Below are 20,565 nucleotides of genomic sequence, written 5' to 3' on the forward strand. Positions count from 1 at the left end.
TAGTCGAAAGTGATTGGAGGGCACCTAGGGCCCCCCCCCCCCCCACGCCCATTATTCCCCCAAACACATCCGATCAAGACTTTGAGATAGCCATTTTGTTCCGCGTAGGCTAGTTGATTTCCAGATAGAAAATATGTTTTGAGAAGGTCCCTCCCCAACAACCGTCAGGGCAAGGGTTTTAAGTTATGCCCTGGGGGCATATAAGGTTTTTATAGAAGGCGTTGTCGTAGAAACTTCAAAACAGGCTCATTCGAACCCCTATGCCTTCCCAAGTCCAGAACAAAATTTGCACTTTACTGAAAAAAATACAAATGAATGTGCATTGTCAGTTTAATGTACATATTGTCAGTTTAATATACTGATATTTAGTAATCAAAATGTTCATATTATTTGATTTATTAAAGTTATAAAAGCAAAAACATTTATATTTTTTTCAGTAAAGTGCAAATTTTGTTCTGGCCTTTGGAATGCATGGGGATTTTGCGCCCAACTTGTGTTAATTTCTGCTCATTTTGAGTTGGACTCGGTTATTTATTGTATTTGCTGTTCGTTTTGGGTTTCATTTATTTATCGATGCTGATTTGTGGTAGTTTCACGCTTGGTAGATTATTTTATTTTGTTTTTGCTCATTTTTGTTTAATAGAGTTCTTTACTCTTCTTTGAAAAACTTGTTTTGTGAAAAAGTTTTTTTAATTAATTTACTCTAAAGGGTAATGTTTCGCTGTGTACACTGTACTAAAATAAATAGAAATTCTGGGAATCGTCTATGAAAGAGAACCTTCCCGAGCACCGTATAAAGCTAATATAATCTATTATCTATATACTGTGTTCCCGAGTAACGCCCAAGTCGCACCGAAGTCACAGCTGCTGATACAAAAGCAAGATTTGTGAATGATGTTTGTCTTCCCTTCGTTCAACGTCACAGTTGCACTACTGAAGCAAAAAATTGAGGTGTTAAAATATGGTTTAAAAAGATTTAGTTATACTAATTTGTTCACAACTATCGCCTTCTGATACAAAGTGTTTGTATCTTTTGCCTGATTCATATTGCAAATAGTAAAGCTGCTGTTCCAAGCAAAAAAACTTTTCTAGTATAAAAAAATTACACGTTGTCTTTACTCTGACTGTTCAATTATAATCTTTACACTTGGAAATTGCACAATGTTAAAAAATGGAAGTTAAAAACTGACCAATTTGTTCTATAATTGGTGCTGTAGTCATGGATAGTTTTGATTTTATGGACAACTGTAACTATAGTGTGACCAGGGCACAAAGGGAAATTTTTTTTTTTATGTTCAACCTTTGGTGTGACCTTGATTAAACGTCATAGCATTTTGTCAACTTTATACTCGTCACTCGTCTTAGAGGGTTGGTGTGTTTTTATGACATTGCTTTTTTAAGATTTCCTGCTGTTTATTGTAAAATAAGACCATGTGACTAATGTTCTTCATTAAAATTTGTGTTCCGGATCTACGGAGCAATAAACGGCTGAGGAACTGGTTTTTTAAAGCCTACTTCTCACTCTGTTTCATTGTATCGTGTATAGAGGAAAGGTGTTCTCAGACGAAAGGTTTCTTTTCATTAAATTTCATTTGCTGTAATGTTTGCATTTTGAGCTGTTAGAAAATATATGGATTTATCTAGTATTTTAGAATGGATAGACTGCCGTCCCCTTCTGTAAGTTAGAAATGTTTTTTTTTTTTTTTTTAATAGGAACCAAATCAATAGACACATCAACGATCGCAGGTTGTTTTTAGTACGCGCGCACATGCATTTGGGGGGGGGGGGGCGTCGTGTGGTGGATGTAAATCTACCCAAAATCTACCAAGGACCAATTTCTACCCAAAATCTCCAGATTTATGTTTTTTTTTTGTTGTTATGCTCCTTCCGAAACCTTTTCCGTTGGACCTGCTGGTCATAGGCATGCAAATTTTGTGTCTTACTCCCTTGAGCGTTCCAGTTCATAAGCCATGTGTGCTATCTTTATTATGAGCCTCGCCTATAAGAACAGCTGATCCTCGGATCGGGCCGGATAGTCAATCCTTTGAGCATCAGAACGCAACCTTGTATAAATTTTTTTAATCGGACGAGAACAAAGTGAATTTTTGTATATCAAGCTAAAAATTTGAAGGGCACAATTTCATAAAAAAAAAAAAAAATCTATTAGCATCGCTTACCAGGCTCAAGATGTACTCTTTCATAAAAGAAGCCCAAAAAATTATAGGCAGCGCTCTTTGGAAATATTTGCAACAAACACCGATATTCGGGTTTCCATGGACCTCATTAAATAATCACAGAAGTCAACATTATAAAAGAGGAGAATTATTTATTTTCTAACGAGCAGAAAGCCTGTCCGACGGCAAGCATTAAAAATTAAAAACTGATGGATACTTTTTGTGATGGTTGTACAAAAATTGTCTTGCCTCCCCCAACACAATGTTCGGGGTCACCTCCCGTCCTTTCACACCAAAGTTTTGTGTCTACTTGTCATCCCTCCCAACAAAATTTCTTGAAAATTTTGGCCCAATTGCCCGGCCTTGACAAAACAAAGCAGATTTTCCAAAACAGCAACGGTACTCTTTTGAAATACAGGACACATGCGAGAAGTGAAGTTTGGTTAAACTAATGAAATAAAACAAAATAGGATGAAAACATAATAGTTTATGAACAAATTTGGGCTATCTATGTGCACATTAGGGGGTGGGGGTGGGAGTAAAGCATAGCATATATTAAATACGTAACCTAACCTAGGTACCTTTTAGTCCCCCTAAACCCCAAAAAACTAAAGCTTAAATCTTTGTCACGGACTAAGAGCAATATCTCACTATGCAGCGGAAACCTGTTCATCGATACTGGCTTTGAGATTTCAATGTGATCTTTCTTTCGTGTGTTCTGTATTTCTGATTTCAGAAGAGTACCACAGCACCACAGCAACTTCGGAAATACCATAGACATTTACGAGAAGAGGCATTCTGCTCCAGGAGTTCGACATTGCCTTAATGTGAAAGTGAGATGGTAAATTTTGATAACCGAAGTCGGTACCGGTTGTACAGGAAAGTATAATGGGCATCACGCTGAATAATTTAAATGCCTGATATTAAGGCTTTTATAAGAACGAGTGTATCTATTTTTTGAAAATCTACTTTTTACATATGCTGATCAAGAGATTGTAGAAGCTGGCAGGAGTATTGGCCCATAACCCAATGGCTCCAAGGGGGCAAGGATTAGGGGGTCTATGAAGTGTAACATCTAGGTAACAATTAGAAGAGGGATGTGTCCCGAGTAGGGAGGAGAGGGCAAATTCAGCTCCACCACTTGTCTCAGCTACCTGCAAAATAATTATTAAAGCTTAAACTGAGAAATTGCAGTTTGCACGTGACAAGATATGAAATTTGGAATAATTTTCCGTTTTCTAGAGGGGTGGGTTTGACTACAGTCATAGCAAGTAATGCTACTTTAGTAGAAATGTATACTCATTTTCTCCTGAAATTGTAAACAAATTCCCGGTGGTTTGCAAATTTTTGTCAGCCGTCCTTTGACTGATATGCTTAAAAGCGTTATTTTACCTTTATTCAAAATATGGATATATTTTAAAGGAATCGAATTTATAAAAGGAGTTGCAATTTTCTTTTGGAATAATATAGTCTATACGCCAGGGCTGATGGTGGCTCTGAGATAAAATTGTCATTTTCCAGGCGCGAAAGAGGCCTAAAAGATTTCTCTTGATAACCTTGTCCTAATTTTAGTGAATCAAAGCGGCAAGTTTCGCAATATTTACAGCTGATGTTATGTAATAATGCTAGACTTCAAATTTGTCACATTTGTCCTTATAACGAGAGATCACGATTATTTAGTAGCATTCAGGTACGAAAACAATATATTGATATAAAGGGTAGAAAGAAAGCGCAAAAAATTTGCAATGGTGGTCTGAAATGTGCAAAAAACGATCAAATGCAATTTGGTTAAGATTCGTTTCAGAGGGGGGGGGGACTTTGTGCGATAGGGTCGTAAAAATAATTAGAGTTTGCAAGGAGAGCACCCCTTACGGCATAAGCGCCCATGACATTTTAAGCGCCCCAAAAAGTGTGTCAACATAAGGTTCGGGTCTCGGATTTGCGGTTGAAACATCTGACTCATTCTTTGGAGTTTTTAATGACAATTCTTCATGGCTTTCTTTTCCAGATCTCACTTAGTCGTTAATTAAAGAGCTAAAAAATTCACATAACTCCTTTAGATCAAGAAGATCTAGTTGCAAAGTTGCCATAGGCTACAGAGACAAATTTAAGAGGTTTTTTTGCCCCTACATCTGTGATTTTGGAAAATTAAATGTAACGTTTTTCCCAAGCTATTACAAAACATAAAATGGGAGAAGATGGAAAATCCTAGATACGTAGGAAGGTTAGGGGAAGAGGGAGCGCCTTGGAGTCTTTACTTTTTTTGAAACCTCGAAATTTTTATGATACTCCTGAATTTTCTGTACAATTTGCCTTTTTTTACGTTTTTTGTGTCTCTCAAAATTTTGCCGCTCTAAAAAAATTTCTGCTTACGTACTCACGGATTCCTATTGGCCTAGGCAAGGGACATACGTAGAGGTGGACCTTGGTACCGCCCTCTCCCTAAATCTATATTTATTGTTTTTGCAGTTCTGGGTACTTCTTGTTTAAACTACAAATATTTTTTAATTATTGCCCCCCCCCCCAAAAGAAACAACAAATTTTAATGTCCCCCTCCCACATCGATTAGAATTCTGCGCACTAGCCTGACCAAGCCTCTAGTATGAACGTTTATATTTTTATGAATTTACCCATTTTTTCTTACAATTTGTTTCCTGTTTTGTTTTTTTTTTGGGGGGGGGGGTCAATCTACTCCTTCCCCAAAATAAATTTTTAAATACATGCCTGCCTTCAGCCATTCTTGATTTGATAGACTGAATTACTTTAGAAGTGCTATTTATTTCAGTTTAAATGAGCTAATAAAAAAATTTAGTTGGTAATTACATCATAGGCAACGGAATCGCGCTGCCTAAGTAAAGAACGATGTTGGCACAATGTATTTTTTTTTTTTTTTTTATCCATTCCAGGGCACTTCGTATCGAAAGAGTTGTCGTAGAAACTTTGAAAAAGGCTCATTCGATTGGACATAGGAGTGGCTTGTGCTATTTTTGTAAGTCAAAAGTAATTGGTAGGCAACTAGCCCCCCCCCCCACGCCCACCATTTCCCATAACATATCCAATCAAAGTTTGGAGTTTGCCATTTTGTTTAGGGAAGTTGATTTCCAGATAGAAAATATGTTTTTGAGGAGGACACTCCCGCACAACCCTCAGGGCAAGGGTTTTAAGTTATACCCGGGGCCTTATAAGAACGATGTTGGCACCAGTGCTGTAACTTACTTGAAGTACTTTTACTTCAAGTACTACTTAAGTAAAATTTGCAAGTACTTGTACTTGTACTTAAGTACAAATTCCACAGATTAATTATTAATTTTAATTCAGTAAAAAATTTCCGCTAATTTTTAAATAACTTTTAAAAAAAAATTACATTACTTTTTAAAATCAATGCCGTTTCACCGTTCCATTTTTTTTTTTTTTTTTTTTTTGCATTTTTATAATTTTCTTGGTGGTGGGCGGGGTGTTTTCGTTTCTTAATTTATTTTGTTTTATTTTTACGGCAAGCAAATTTAATAATAATAAGAAAAAAGGTGTAAACAAAAAAAATGGCTGACGCAGGCAAACAACAATTACCGGTTATTCTTCAAGGCAAATATTTTGCTGTAAAAGGAAAAATCGAAAAAGATGGCGCACTTAGTGCATGGTGCAAGAACTGTCCCAACAGGGTTCTCAAAGGACACCTGCATGCACCTTCAAATTTCCACAAACACTTGCGTGTAAGTCTCCTTGTCCTTTTTATGTCTGTTTGTACTTTTTTCTCTCTTAAACTTTGACAGGTATCACCATACAGATAGCCCAGTAGTTTCCTTACAACACAACCTACACATCATACGCAATTTTAATCTGTTTGTTGTTTTGGTCTATTCGGATATCGTTCAGATTGGATTGAACAAACCTAGGCTAGAGTTGTGTAGCCTGGATCTCCTGTAGGCTAAGCTTACTGTTAATCCAGCATTATGAAATTAATGCACAATTTACCCCACACCTAGCTTGATTAACTTCACCTCAGGAGAAGAATGTTCAACGAACCAGAATGGGCCGAAATTAGTTGTGGTAGGCTAGGTGTCATTCAAAAGGGTCTCGGAACCAGCAACCAGCAGCTTTACATTTACGAAAACTAATGGATTGCTATGAGCCTTGGCTTCTCTGTGTTAATCTTGAGGCTAAGTTGTGTATTGAGATTGTTGTGTATGAGGCTGATTGGGATTGGAATAATGGTTATAGAATGTAGAATGCATATATAATTTTTGTTTTTGTGTGTGTTTTCGATTTGCAGAACTGCAGAACTTGCAGAACTTGCAGAACTTGCTAATTTGCAGAACTCAAAGGAAGTATCAAATTTTCTTGAACAAGTAGGCTAGCCTAGGCTATTTGATTAGGCTGAATATTTTAGCCATATGGATTGCTGAATGTTTTGAATGCATTGATAGTTAATAGTAGAGTCTAATGACAAATACACAATTTAGTTTAAGCATAGCCTAGGCTAATTCTAGAAAATACTGCCCAATCTTAAACACATGATCCTATAGGCCTTGTAGGATACAAAACCACTCAAACATAAATAGATTCAATCCCAGACATGTGCTGTAAAGAAAAAATAGGCTACTAGGGTTTGCTAACTTTTCTTTAAGCTTAATTTTCAGTATAAAAAAGTTTCTGAGATCAAATTGAGCTAATCCCAACAAGGTAATCTAAATCTATACATATGCAAGACTAAGAGCTTGCTTGGAAATATAGGCTCTATTTGAATCAAATTATGCTCGGTTGCTTGTCCAAAGTTAGTGATTATCCAAACACCAGGGGTGCTTGGATAATATACCCAGTTCTTCATCAGCAGCTGATGTGTATTACCAAATAAAGCTAGTTTAAAGAAAAATCAAACTGTTTTGTTAAGCCTAAAGGTGTATCTGGCTTTGTGGGGGAATAGACAAGGAAATAGAAAATCTAATGGTATATTTCCTTTTTTTCTTTATCTGATTTCTCCCCTTTAATAAATATTAGAGCTAAAAATATGTTTTGCTATTACTAGGCCTAGACTAGTCTATCCTTACAAAGCCTATCTTTAGTCTACTAAAAATTTCATTTTCCTGACCTAGCCCCATTTTCCATTTCCTGACTTGAAGTAAAATCAAGTAATTGGAAGCATTGCATCAAGCCACAATGTCCATTGGGCTTGTATAGCCTAAGCTTAATAGGCTTGCCTGCTTGTGATCTACTGATCCATCCATAATTAATACACCAGCATTCAAATATTCAATTAGATTTTCATCCACAAATATATTGTCAATTAGTGTTGCAGATTTCCCAGTAACTCATGTAAGGATAGTTATCAGTGGATATAGAAAAGAAGAAATTACTAAATTGAGAAAATCTGGACAATCTGAACTTTTAAGGAAGTCAGTATTGAAATCTCCCATTTGCACTTTATATTTAGGTTCACTATTCAAATTTTCCATTAAATTCTCCATCTCCCTAATAAAAATTTCATTTTATGATATTTTATATACTAAACCAATGGTGATTTTTAGGTGATTTATATACTAAACCAACAACTATATTTTTTTTTATCACAATTACATATTGTTGTATAGTCTAACCTTTATTTTCTGGGTTCTAGGCATTTTGTTGAGATTGAGAAGCTAGTATAGCAGGAATGTTAATTTTTCCCATTAAATTTAATGTATTAATAGGGAAATCCTTAGACCTAGGCTATTTGTTACATAGGCCAGATATCCCAGGCTACATACCTTATTGTATTTTCAGTTAACCTGCTTCCAGTTTAACTGCAGCTCAACTAATGCCTGGATATGTCCATAAGCTATTTACAAGTTTGATGATAGGCTAGTTGTTATATTACTATGTTTCTATATTGCTAACAACTCAGTTTATTTCTGGACAAATTTTCGGTTGATGTTGATGTTTCAACGATGCTGCAGAAACATGAGGGTTCATTGCTTTTTTGCAGAGGATGGTCCAAGTTTAAGCTGCAAAAAGGTTTTCTATGGTGATCATTTTAATCGTTGAATCTGCAGTAATGTGAAGGTTTGTTGTTATTGTGAAGGATCCACCAAACCCAGTCAGGAACTCGTATTTTGAGACTATTGCCGGATACAAGCAAGTTCACCTAATGAGAGGATATGTCTCTAGTTAGTAAATGTCTGAAATGAGATTATTCCCAAGTAAAGGAACCTTCCACTCAGGAGGAGAATGTGAAGATCTCCTCCTGAGAGGTATATGGCTGTACCTGGGACCTGGGACTCATTTCAGTTTGGGCATTCACTGACAAGCAGGTGACAAGGGACATATCCTCACATTAGGTGAACTTCCCTCTATCAGGTGATGGTCTCAAAGTAGTTGAGTTCCTGACTGACAAAACCAAACCATCAAACCTTCAGAAAGTGATGGTTCATTCATATTTGTTATACTTGTTATACTGCAGTTTCAATGTTCAGTGGATCCTGTGGAAAAGCAATGAGCCTTTGGATTTGATTCATATAGCAAAACTAAACATTATGTCTGCTTTCAGACGGCTCATCCTTCAACCTATGTTGAATTCTCCAAAGTGAACACTAGGAAAAAAGGAGGCGAGATGGAGATGAGCAGACCATTGATTCTGCTGATGACGCAACCGATGAAAGCATCCCCGAGCCTAAGCAAGAGGATACACCTTTTTCTTTCTTTGAAAAAAAGAAATGTACGAAAAAAAGGGCTGATGAGTTGATTATGAATTACATAGTGTCTGACATGCGCCCACTCTCTACAGTGGAAAGTCATGCATTTAAGCAAATGATTCTTGGGATAAACCCAAGTATCGGACCAATAATGTCAAGGAAAACTCTGGCCGGTAAAATTGATGAGTCTCTGTTAATTGTAAAGAAAGAAATGATTCAGCTCTTTGAAAAAGTAGACTATGTCACTATGACGTGTGATATCTGGTCTTCTAATAATAAGAGCTTTATGGGAGTAACAGCTCATGTGTTAGATAGTCAAAACAAATTTGTGCCTATGGTGCTTGCAGTTAGAAGGTTTGCTGGAGCGCATACCTTCGACAGAATTTCAGACTTGCTGTTTGCAATATTTCGTGAATATGGTCTTGACAAGAATCTGAGCAAAATTCGGGCAATTGTAACAGACAATGCTTCAAACTTCGTCAAAGCTTTTAAGGAGTTAGGAAAATCAAAGGAGCAAGAATCCAGCTCTGAGTTTGCAACCAGTGAGAGTGACACACCTGATGAAGAAAGCATGGATTCCGAATCCGAAGAATTAGATGTTGTTGACGTTGGTAAGATCTTTGACAGGGTGAATGTGACTGATGTCGGGGAACCAGAATTGGGTTCTAGTGTCAATCCCAGAAGTGGTGCACAAGACCAAGATGAACTAGAAGCAGGGGTTAGAGGGACCTCTGATAGTTATTCTGATCTTCCCGACCGTATTGTTAACACAAATGATGACGATAGCGATATTTCTGAGCCCGAAGGGAATGATGGCAGATCGGACTCATTAGGTAATATAGGTATGTACTTACCTCCACACTTTCGCTGCTCTAGTCATACCCTGAACCTTTTGGCCACCACAGATGCCAAGTATGCTTCAAATACGGACGTGAGTTACAAAAGAAATCTGCAGAGTGTCAAGAGCAAGTGTCAGGGCTTATGGAATTCCCTAAGCCACAGCTCAAAAAACAATGACCTATTGAAAGAGGTCTTCGAAAAAAAGCTGATAAGACCCAACGCAACAAGATGGAATTCTGAATACGATGCACTGAAAAGAATTCTTGAGTGTCACATGGCTGGAAAGCTCTCAGCAGTGTGTGATGTCTTGAAAAAACCAAGATTCAAAACAAGTGAGCTTGAATTTCTTGCTGAGTACGTCTCAGTCCTTGAGCCCATAGCAATCGCCCTAGATATGCTTCAGGGTGAGGAGAAAGCCTATTTCGGGACTGTTCTCCCAACTATCAAGTGCTTGGAAAGGAAGTTGGTGAAGTTGCACCAAAGTGTCAAACTCACAAGGGTCTTAACCCAGACGCTGCTCGAAGGACTTGGAAAAAGATTTCCGTTTATCAGTGGATCTCCAAAGGTTCATTCGGACTACCATCTTGCTACGTGGTCATTGCCGTTTTTCAAGGACAAGTTTGGGAAAGAAGAACACAAGGAACTGGTGCTGGGTTTGATGACAGAGGAGGCCATAACAATGAAGCAGAAAATGGGTGCCACTAGTGAAAAAAGCAGTGGCATAGTTCTTGAGAGATCTCCTGAGGCTTTTTTTGACTTTTCGGACGACGAATCAGGAACAAGCCCTCAGCAACCAACTGTGGCAAATACGGTCAAGATCGAGATTCTGAGATATCTCAGTGATTCCCGAAAGACTCTCTCGATCTTACAAGAGTACCCGGCAGTGAATTCAGTGTTTCGGAAGTATAATTGTATGCTTCCTACATCGGCCCCAGTTGAGCGTCTCTTTTCGAAAGGTGGCATTATAATGAGTCCAAGGCGTAATTCCTTGGCGGACGGAAGGTTTGAGAGCCTCGTTTTGTTGAAAGCCAATGAGAAATTCAAGGTTTTTCAGCAAAATATGGACGTAGTTTGAGAGTTAGTTTTACTGTTTTGATGGTTTCCTTTTCAACCTATTTTAATGTCACCTTTTGAAAAGCAGATGTCAGAATCAGCTCCTTTTGCGAAACTGTCTTTGAAGAATGGCACTGAGCGACTGACTATATATACCGTATGTGGTAAGACGATTTTCTGACTGAGTGAATCGCTGGAAGATCCGTTGAGAACGGGATATTTATTTCCGTTTCTTTCCAGCTTTTTTTTTTTACCTTAATGATGTTGATAATGCTGGAAAAGTAGAGTTGGAAAAAACACACCTTTTCAATTTGATTCTGTTTTTGTACTCGTTCTTTAATATAAGAAATGAAACCATTAAGTTAACCTGAGTGTCAGTGGCGTAAGTGTGTGATTGTTGTGCTGGAAAGAGCCTCCCATGGAAGAATTCCCTTTTTTTTTTAGCTCAATAGTAATTTTAACATCATATAATTTGATTACTTGAAGTAGTACTTGAAGTTCTACTTAAGTACTATTTCAGACTACTTATTACTTTAACTACTTAAGTACAATTTTGGTGGATTACTTGATACTTGATACTTAAGTAAAAAAATTGATAGTACTTGGTACTTGTTACTTAAGTAAAAATTTGGAGTACTTGTTACAGCACTTGTTGGCACAATGTATTATTTATTATTTATTTCCTTTAGAGTAGGGCACTTCGTATCGAAGAAGTTGTCGTAGAAACTTCGAAAAGGGCTCATTGAATTGGAAATTGGAGTGGCCTGTGCCCTTTATAATAGTCGGCAGTGATTGGAAGGCAACTAACACCCCTTGCACGCCCACCCTTTTCCGAAACACATCCAATTAAAATTTTGAGATAGCCATTTTGTTCAGCGTAGTTGATTTCCAGATACAAATTATGTTTTTGAGAAGGAAACTCCCCCACAGCCTTCAGGGCAAGGGTTGTAAGTTATGCCCCGGGGGCATATAAGGTTTTTATAGAAGGCGTTGTTATAGAAACTTCCTAAAAGGCTCATTCGACCCTTTTTAATAGTCGAAAGTGATTGGAGGGCAACTAACACCCCTCTCACGCCCACCTTTTCCCCAAACACATCCAATAAAAATTTTGAGATAGCCATTTTATTCAACGTAGTTTTAAGTCCTGGAAAAAAGGTCTTTGGGGATGACAGCCCCCCCATAACCCACAGGGCAAGGGCTTTAAGTTATGCCCTGGGGGCATATAAGGTTTTTATAGAACGCGTTGTTGTAGAAACTTCAAAAAGGGCTCACTCGATTGGAAATTGAAATGGCTAGAGCCCTTTTTAATAGTCTATAGTGATTGGAAGGCAACTAACACCCCTTCCACGCCCACCAGTTCCCCAAACACGTCCAATCAAAATTTTTGAGATAGCTATTTTGTTCCATGCAGTTTAAAGTTCGGGAAATTATACCTTTGAGCAGGACACTCCCCCTAGAGTCTTCAGGGCGAGGGTTATAAGTTTTGCACTTTATTTGCACTTTACTGAAAAATACAGATGAATGTGTATTGTCAGGTTCAGGTTCTTTTATTTACAAACTAAATACAACTACAATATGGGTATGCCCGGCTGAGAGTCTAGCTCGTATTACCAGGCAACCGATAACAAATAAAAACAACAAAAAACATAATATATAACTGCATTTGTACATAATCACACTCTTTTGTAAATAGATAAAAAAGAAAGAAAAATGTATGACTTACCAAGTATAACCCCAAGCCAGCAGCCAAATGGAGAACAAATTAAAAAAAAACACCAAAAATAGTGAACTGAAGCCGTGGGAAACCCTACCAATAGAATGTGCCAGTGGGAAGACCATAACAGAATAAAAAAAATAAAAAAAAAATAAATAAAATGAAATTAAATAAAATGATCAAAGGGTTAGTAAAAGAGTTTTTAATTGTCCCCGCAGTGTACCAACAGAAAGACCAATATTAAGACCCGACCCATGCGCATTCCAAAGTTTGGTTATGCAGTGCCTGAGTGAGAACCTCGATCTCTCAGTGCACGCTCGTGGTTCAACATACTTAGAAGATCCCCTCGTTCCATAATCGAGCTCAGATTGGTTAAATAGATCCTTAGCATAGAAAATTTTCGGTAGAATTTTAGCAAAATACTTAACACAAAACATCAATCCATGAAAAGATAATAATAATTCCACGGGTAATATATTAAGGTAAGAATATATACTTTTATTTGGCGATTTTGATGGTAGGGATATTGGGGAGGGGATGAAAGTTTTCAGGATACGCATTGCTTTATTTTGCTGCCTTTGAAGCGGTTTTATATGAGTTTTAAATGTATTCAGAAAAATCAGGGAACAATAAATCAGATAAGAATGGACTAGGGCAAAATATACCGATCTCATTGCATGAAATGGTAGAATAAATTTCAAATGCCGCAATATTCCAACATTCCTTCCCAACTTCATCCGCAATTTAGCAATGTGTTCCTTCCAACTCATATTCTGATCAACTAGTACACCTAAATACCTCTTGGTAGATAGACCCTCTAAATAAGTATATTCATCAATGGACAGACTACTAAGTTCAGGTAAAGACTGGTCAGTACGAAAGAAAATCATGAACTTGGTTTTTGACATATATATAATTTATTTATATATATGCTATAATTTATTTGCACTAAAAAAATTTATAGATAATTTATTTGCAGTAAACCAAGTTTCTATCCTCTCGAAAGCTGCCAACATATTCTTCTTAAGCGACATTTCATCAGCACCGCTCACTGTGCAGGCCGTATCATCAGCGAATAGGACATTTATCCCGAGATCTTCCAGCGCCCTGTTGATGTCGTTAACATAAATAAGAAAGAGTATAGGTCCAAGTATGGACCCTTGAGGAACGCCGACTTGACCAGTGATACCAAGTAGTAAAGAGGTAGCATTTCCACCATCCACAAACTGACTGCACCTAGTTAAATATAATTGAATCAGAGAATTTGCACGTCCGCGTATACCATAATTTTCCAGTTTACGAAGCAAAATTGCATGACAAATAGTATCGAATGCTTTTTTTATATATATATATAAAGTAGCCGGAATTTCTCTTTTATCCAAAGCGTCGTGTATATACTGTGTGAGTGTCAGAATCGCATGTTCAGAGCTATGACCCTTCCTAAACCCAAATTGAAGGTCATTAAAACATCCCCTTTTATCAAAAAACTTCACTATGCGGTTGTAAAGACATCGTTCAATTACTTTTGCGAATGAAGATAGGATCGAGATTGGCCTGTAGTTTGTTGGATCTTTCACGTCATCACCCTTATGCAGGGCTAAAACACGAGCAGACTTTAAGCAAGCTGGGAAACTTCCACTTGAAAAACATAAGTTGATAACATGAACCAAAAAATCTGTAACATCAGGCATTATCCGTTTCAATAGGCTTGTCGACGAGCTATCCGTACCTTCCGACGACCCATTCTTCAGTTGGTATATAACTTGCAGTAATTCGTCCGCTGACACCGGCGTTAGGAAAAGAGAGCAATCCGATGGAGGCGGCACGCAAGTACAATATGCTGATTCGGGTAAACTTTGAGTTGGTGCCTCAAGCGATGTTACGTGACCAATATTTGCGAAGTGCTCATTTAGGACACCAACAACATTTCGCTTTCCTTTAACAATTTTCTTGTCTTTTGGTGATAATATCTCTTCCGGAAGGTTTTTCATTTCTTTTTCCCAAGGCATTCATTAATAATCAACCAAGTCTTTTTGGGGGACCCTTCATCATTTTGAAATTCATGAAGATAGTATGACTGCTTCACTTGTCGCAGTAACTTTGTCAGACGATTCCTGTACTGGTGAAATTTGGCCTGATTTTCATGTGTAGGATCTGCCATGAATTTCCTGAAGAGGTTATTTTTGGTATGTATAGAGGACAGAACAGCAGTTGTAATCCATCGTTTCTTTGGTTTAATATAACGCCTAGCTTGCCGGCTTGATAATGGACATGCCCTATTAAGTCCTATTTCAAGCTGGTTAATGAAGTATTCAGTAGCTGTGTCCACGTCGTCACATTCTAAGCAGGGAGACCGGTCGACTTGGGACAGTAAACTTTTCAGTTTATCAATCGAAGCAGCGTCCAGTCTTCTTGACCTCAATGAAGAGGGTTTAGGGGAGGTACCCGTTTGAAGGTCACAGAGGATAATAAAAAGGTCAAAAGTATCATCAACTATAACGTTACAACCCAGTGCCTCGAAATTTGTGAAAATATTGTCAATTAACGACGCTGACGACTCCGTGATTCTCGTCGGGATCCGGCATGTTGGAAGCAAACTCGCGGACATACGAATCGTTACAAAGTCAACGGCAACATTATTCGAAAGCATTGAATTCACTTGTACATTACTATGTACATTACTGATATCAATATTCAAATCACCCAACATCATTAACTTACACTTTCTTTGGGTCATCAACGAGCTAAGTTCATCGAACTTTTCTGCAAATTGTCTAGCAGCCGAACTCGGCGGTCTACATAGGGCGCAACATAATACTTTCGAAAAACTTAAATCTAGCTCAATAGCAAAAAATTCAAATGACATTTCTTCATAAAGGTAATCATAATCATTCACTTCTCTTACAGGTATACTATCATTTACAAAAAAAGTCAACCCTCCCCTCTGTCTACCCATTCTATTTTTAAATAATGACTTATACCCATTTATATGAGCTATCTCAGAAGATTGCTCATTTAAAAATGTTTCACATGCACCAAAAATCACAATCTTATGGTCGGGAAGCAATAGTGAAATGTTTTCTAAACTACTCATAAGTCCACAACAATTTAGAAATGCTGTTCTCAGACACTTCTTTGTTGGTTTACTCGTAATCATTCCTAGAGAAAGATATTTGTTCGTGGGTAAATCATAGGCAGCGCGCCAGCGCTGCCTAAGTAAAGAACGATGTGGGCACAATGTGTTGTTTTTTTTTCTCCATACCCGGGCACTTCGTATCGAAAAAGTCGTCGTAGAAACTTCGAAAAGGACTCATTCGATTGGAAATTGGAGTGGCTATTGCCCTTTTTAATAGTAGAAAGTTTTTGGAGGTCAACTAGCTCCCCCCCTCCCACGCCAATCATTCCCCCACATACGTCCAATCAAATTTTTGAGACAGCCATTTCGTTCAGCGTAGTTGATTTCCACATAGAAAATATCTTTTTGAGGAGGACCCTCCAACACAACCCACAGGGCAAGGGTTGTAAGTTATGCCCTGAGGGCATATAAGGTTTTATAGAAGGTGTTGTCGTAGAAACTTCAAAAAAGGCTCATTCGATTGGAAATTCAAAGGGCTAGCACCCTTTTTAGTAGTCGAAAGTGATTGGAGGGAAACTAGCCCCCCTCCCCCCACGCCCATCATTCCCCCAAACACATCCAATCAAAATTTTGAGATAGCCATTTTGTTCAGCGTAGTTGATTTCTGGATATAAAATATCTTTTTGAGGAGGACACTCCCTCAAAACCCTCGGGACAAGAGTTTTAAGTTATGCCCTGGGGGCATATAAGGTTTTTATAGAAAGCTTTGTCATAGAAACTTCAAAAAAGGCTCATTCGATTGGAAATTCAAAGGGCTAGTGCCCGTTTTAATAGTCGAAAGTGATTGGAGGGCAACTAGCCCCCCCCCCCGCGCCCATCATTCCCCCAAACACATCCAGTCAAAATTTTGAGCTAGCCATTTTGTCCAGCGTCGTTCATTTCCAGATAGAAAATATGTTTTTGAGGAGGACACTTCCCTACAACCCTCGGGGCAAGGGTTTTAAGTTATGCCCTTGGGATATATAAGGTTTTTATAGAAGGCGTTGTCGTAGAAACTTCAAGAAAGGCTCATTTGATTGGAAACTCAAAGGGCTAGTACCTTTTCTAATATTCGAAAACTTTTGGAGGGTAACTAGCCCCCCCCCACGCCCATCATTTCCCAAAACATATCCACTCAATACTTTGAGATACCCTTTTTGTTCAGCGTACTTGATTTCAACTTAGAAAATATATTGTTGAGGGGGAAACTTTCCAATAGTCCTCAGATCTATAAGTTATAGTAATACCCTGGGGCATATAAGCTTTTTACCGAAGGTACGGACGGATACACATTGTAACAGGCTCAGTCGATTGGAAATTCAAAGGGCTAGTACCCTTTTTGATAGTCGAAAGTGATTGGAGGGCAGCTAGCCCCACCCATGCCCATCATTCCCCCAAAGACATCCAATCAAAATTTTTAGAGAGCCATTTCGTTCAGCGTAGTTGATTTCCATATAGAAAAAATATTTTTGAGGAGGACGTTCCCCCACTACCCTAAGGGCAAGGGTGTTAAGTTATGCCCTGGGGTCATATAAAGTTTTTATATAAGGCGTTTTCTTAGAAACTTCAAAACAGGCTCATTCGATTGGAAATTAAAAGCGCTAGTACCCTTTTTAACAGTCGAAAGTGATTGGAGGGCAACTTGCCCCCTCCCCACGCCCATCAGTCCCCTAAACACATCCAACCAAAATTTTGAGATAGCTATTTAGTTCAGCGTAGTTGATTTCCAGATATAAAATATCTTTTTGAGGAGGACACTCCCCCACAACCCTCAAGGCAAGAGTTGTAAGTTATGCCCTGGGGGAATATAAGGTTTTTATAGAAGGCGTTGTCGTAGAAACTTCAAAAAAGGCTCATTTGATTAGAAATTCAAAGGGCTAGTGCCCTTTTTAATAGTCGAAAGTGATTGGAGGGCAACTAGCCCCCCGCCCCCCGCGCCCATCATTCCCCCAAATACATCCAATCAAAATTTTGATATAGCCATTTTGTTCAGCGTAGTTGATTTCTAGATATAAAATATCTTTTTGTGGAGGACACTCCCCCACAACCCTCGGGGCAAAAGTTTTAAGTTATGCCCTGGGGGCATATAAGGTTTTTATAGAAGGCGTTGTCGTAGAAACTTCAAAAAAGGCTCATTCGATTGGAAATGCAAAGGGATAGTACCCGTTTTAATAGTCGAAAGTGATTGGAGGGCAACTCGCCCCCCCCCCGCGCCCATAATTCCCCCAAACACATCCAATCAAAATTTTGAGATAGCCATTTTGTTCAGCACACTTGATTTCCAGATAGAAAATATGTTTTTGAGAAGGACACTCCCCCACAACCCTCAGGGCAAGGGTTTTAAGTTATGCCCTTGGGATATATAAGGTTTTTATAGAAGGCGTTGTCGTAGAAACTTCAAGAAAGGCTCATTCGATGGGAAACTCAAAGGGCTAGTACCTTTTTCTAATATTCGAAAGGTTTTGGAGGGCAACTAACCCCCCCTTCCCCCGCCTTTCAGTCCACCACGAACGTCCAGTAAATATTTTGACATAGCCATTTTCTTCAGCATACTTTATTTCCAAACACAAAATGGGTTTCCGAAGAAAACAATCCCCCAAAGCCCTCGGGCCATTGGCTTTAAGTTATGCCCTGGGGGCATATAAGGTTTTTATAGAAGGCGTTGTCGTTGAAACTTCAAAACAGGCTCATTCGATTGGAAATTCAAAGGGCTAATGCCCTTTTTGATAGTCGAAAGTGATTGGAGGCCAGCTAGCCCCACCCATGCCCATCATTCCACCAAACACATCCAATCAAAATTTTTAGATAGCCATTTCGTTCAGCGTAGTTGATTTCCAGATAGAAAAAATATTTTTGAGGAGGACACTCCCCCACAACCCTCAGGGCAAGGGTTTTAATTTATGCCCTGGGGGCATATGAGGTTTTTATAGAAGGCGTTTTCGTAGAAACTTCAAAACAGGCTCATTCGATTGGAAATTCAAAGCGCTAGTACCCTTTTTAATAGTCGAAAGTGATTGGAGGGCAACTAGCCCCCTCCCCCACGCCCATCATTCCCCTAAACACATCCAACCAAAATTTTGAGATAGCTATTTTGTTCAGCGTAGTTGATTTCTAGATATAAAATATCTTTTTGTGGAGGACACTCCCCCACAACCCTCGGGGCAAAAGTTTTAAGTTATGCCCTTGGGGCATAAAAGGTTTTTATAGAAGGCATTGTCTTTGAAACTTCAAAACAGACTCATTCGATTGGAAATTCAAAGGGCTAGTACCCGTTTTAATAGTCGAAAGTGATTGGAGGGCAACTAGCCCCCCCCCGCGCCCATCATTCCCCCAAACACATCCAGTCAAAATTTTGAGATAGCAATTTTGTCCAGCGTAGTTCATTTCCAGATAGAAAATATGTTTTTGAGGAGGACACTTTTCTACAACCTTCGGGGCAAGGGTTTTAAGTTATGCCCTGGGGATATATAAGGTTTTTATAGAAGGCGTTGTCGTAGAAACTTCAAGAAAGGCTCATTCGATTGGAAACTCAAAGGGCTAGTACCCTTTTCTAATATTCGAAAGTGTTTGGAGGGTAACTAGCCCCCCCCCCACACCCATCATTCCCCCAAACACATCCAATCAAAATTTTGAGATAGCCATTTTGTTCAGCACACTTGATTTCCAGATAGAAAATATGTTTTCGAGAAGGACATTCCCCCAAAACCCTCAAGGCAAGAGTTTTAAGTTATTCCCTGAGGGCATATAAGGTTTTCATTGACAGCGTTGTCGTAGGAAAGTTAACAATGGTTCAGTGCATTTGAAACTCGAAAGGCTAGAATCTTTTTTAATAGTTAAAAGTGATTGGAGGGCAACTAGCCCTTCCCCCCTCCCATGCCCATCATTCCACCAAACACATCCAATCAAAATTTGGAGATAGCCATTTTGTTCAGCGTAGTTGATTTCTAGATAAATAATTTGTTTTTGAGGAGGACACTCCCCCACACTCCTCAGGGCAAGGGTGTTAAGTTATGCCCTGGGGGCATATAAGGTTTTTATAGATGGCGTTGTCGTAGAAACTTCAAAACAGGCTCATTAGATTGGAAATTCAAAGGGCTTGTACACTTTTTTATTGTTGAAAGTGATTGGAGGGCAACTACCCCCCTCCCCCACGCCCAACATTCCCCCAAAAACATCCTAACAAAATATTGAGACAGCCAATTTGTTCAGCGTATTTGATTTCTTGATTTATAATTTTTGTTTGAGGAGCACCCTCCCCCAAAACCCTCATGTCAAGTGTTTTAAGTTATGCCCTGGGAGCATGAAAGGTTTTTATAGAAGGTGTTGTCGTAGAAACTTCAAAAAAAGCTCATTCGATTGGAAATTCAAAGGGGTAGTACCCGTTTTAATAGTCGAAAGTGATTGGAGGGCAACTAGCCCCCCCCCCCCGCGCCCATCATTCCTCCAAACACATCCAGTCAAAATTTTGAGATAGCTATTTTGTCCAGCGTAGTTCATTTCCAGATAGAAAATATGTTTTTGAGGAGGACACTTCTCAACAACCCTCGGGGCAAGGGTTTTAAGTTATGCCCTGGGGATATATAAGGTTTTTATAGAAGGCGTTGTCGTAGAAACTTCAAGAAAGGCTCATTCGATTGGAAACTCAAAGGGCTAGTACCCTTTTCTAATATTCGAAAGTGTTTGGAGGGTAAATAGCCCCCCCCCCACCCCCATTATTCCCCCAAACACATCCAATCAAAATTTTGAGATAGCCATTTTGTTCAGCGCACTTGATTTCCAGATAGAAAATATTTTTTCGAGGAGGACACTCCCCCACAACCCTCAGGGCAAGGGTTTTAAGTTATACCCTGGGGGCATATAAAGTTTTTATAGAAGGCGTTGTTATAGAAACTTCAAAACAGGCTCATTCGATTGGAAATTCAAAGGGCTAGAACCCTTTTTAATAGTCGAAAGTGATTGAAGGGCAACTAGCCCCCCCCTATGCCCATCATTCCACAAAACACA

General features: G+C 38.7%; 1 protein-coding gene across 6 annotated transcripts in view; it reads left to right on the forward strand.

Annotated features, from left to right (window-relative positions):
* Nucleotides 1–20,565, forward strand: part of SNF4Agamma (SNF4/AMP-activated protein kinase gamma subunit) — a 273,674-nt gene that overhangs the window by 111,982 nt on the left and 141,127 nt on the right. Inside the window, exon 1 of one of the 6 annotated variants that reach the window (XM_089098086.1) lies at nucleotides 1,639–1,677. The exons of the other annotated variants lie outside the window; for them this stretch is intronic. Coding sequence (XP_088954212.1) covers nucleotides 1,654–1,677 — 24 coding nt within the window. The 5' untranslated portion in view covers nucleotides 1,639–1,653. Of the gene's footprint in view, nucleotides 1–1,638; nucleotides 1,678–20,565 lie in introns of those variants that run through there. 6 annotated transcript variants of the gene reach the window in all.

Source organism: Artemia sp. Qi Xiang Cuo, chromosome 12 (assembly GCF_049724085.1).
Source record: "Artemia sp. Qi Xiang Cuo chromosome 12, ASM4972408v1, whole genome shotgun sequence".
In the NCBI taxonomy this organism is placed as follows: Eukaryota; Metazoa; Arthropoda; class Branchiopoda; order Anostraca; family Artemiidae; genus Artemia; species Artemia sp. Qi Xiang Cuo.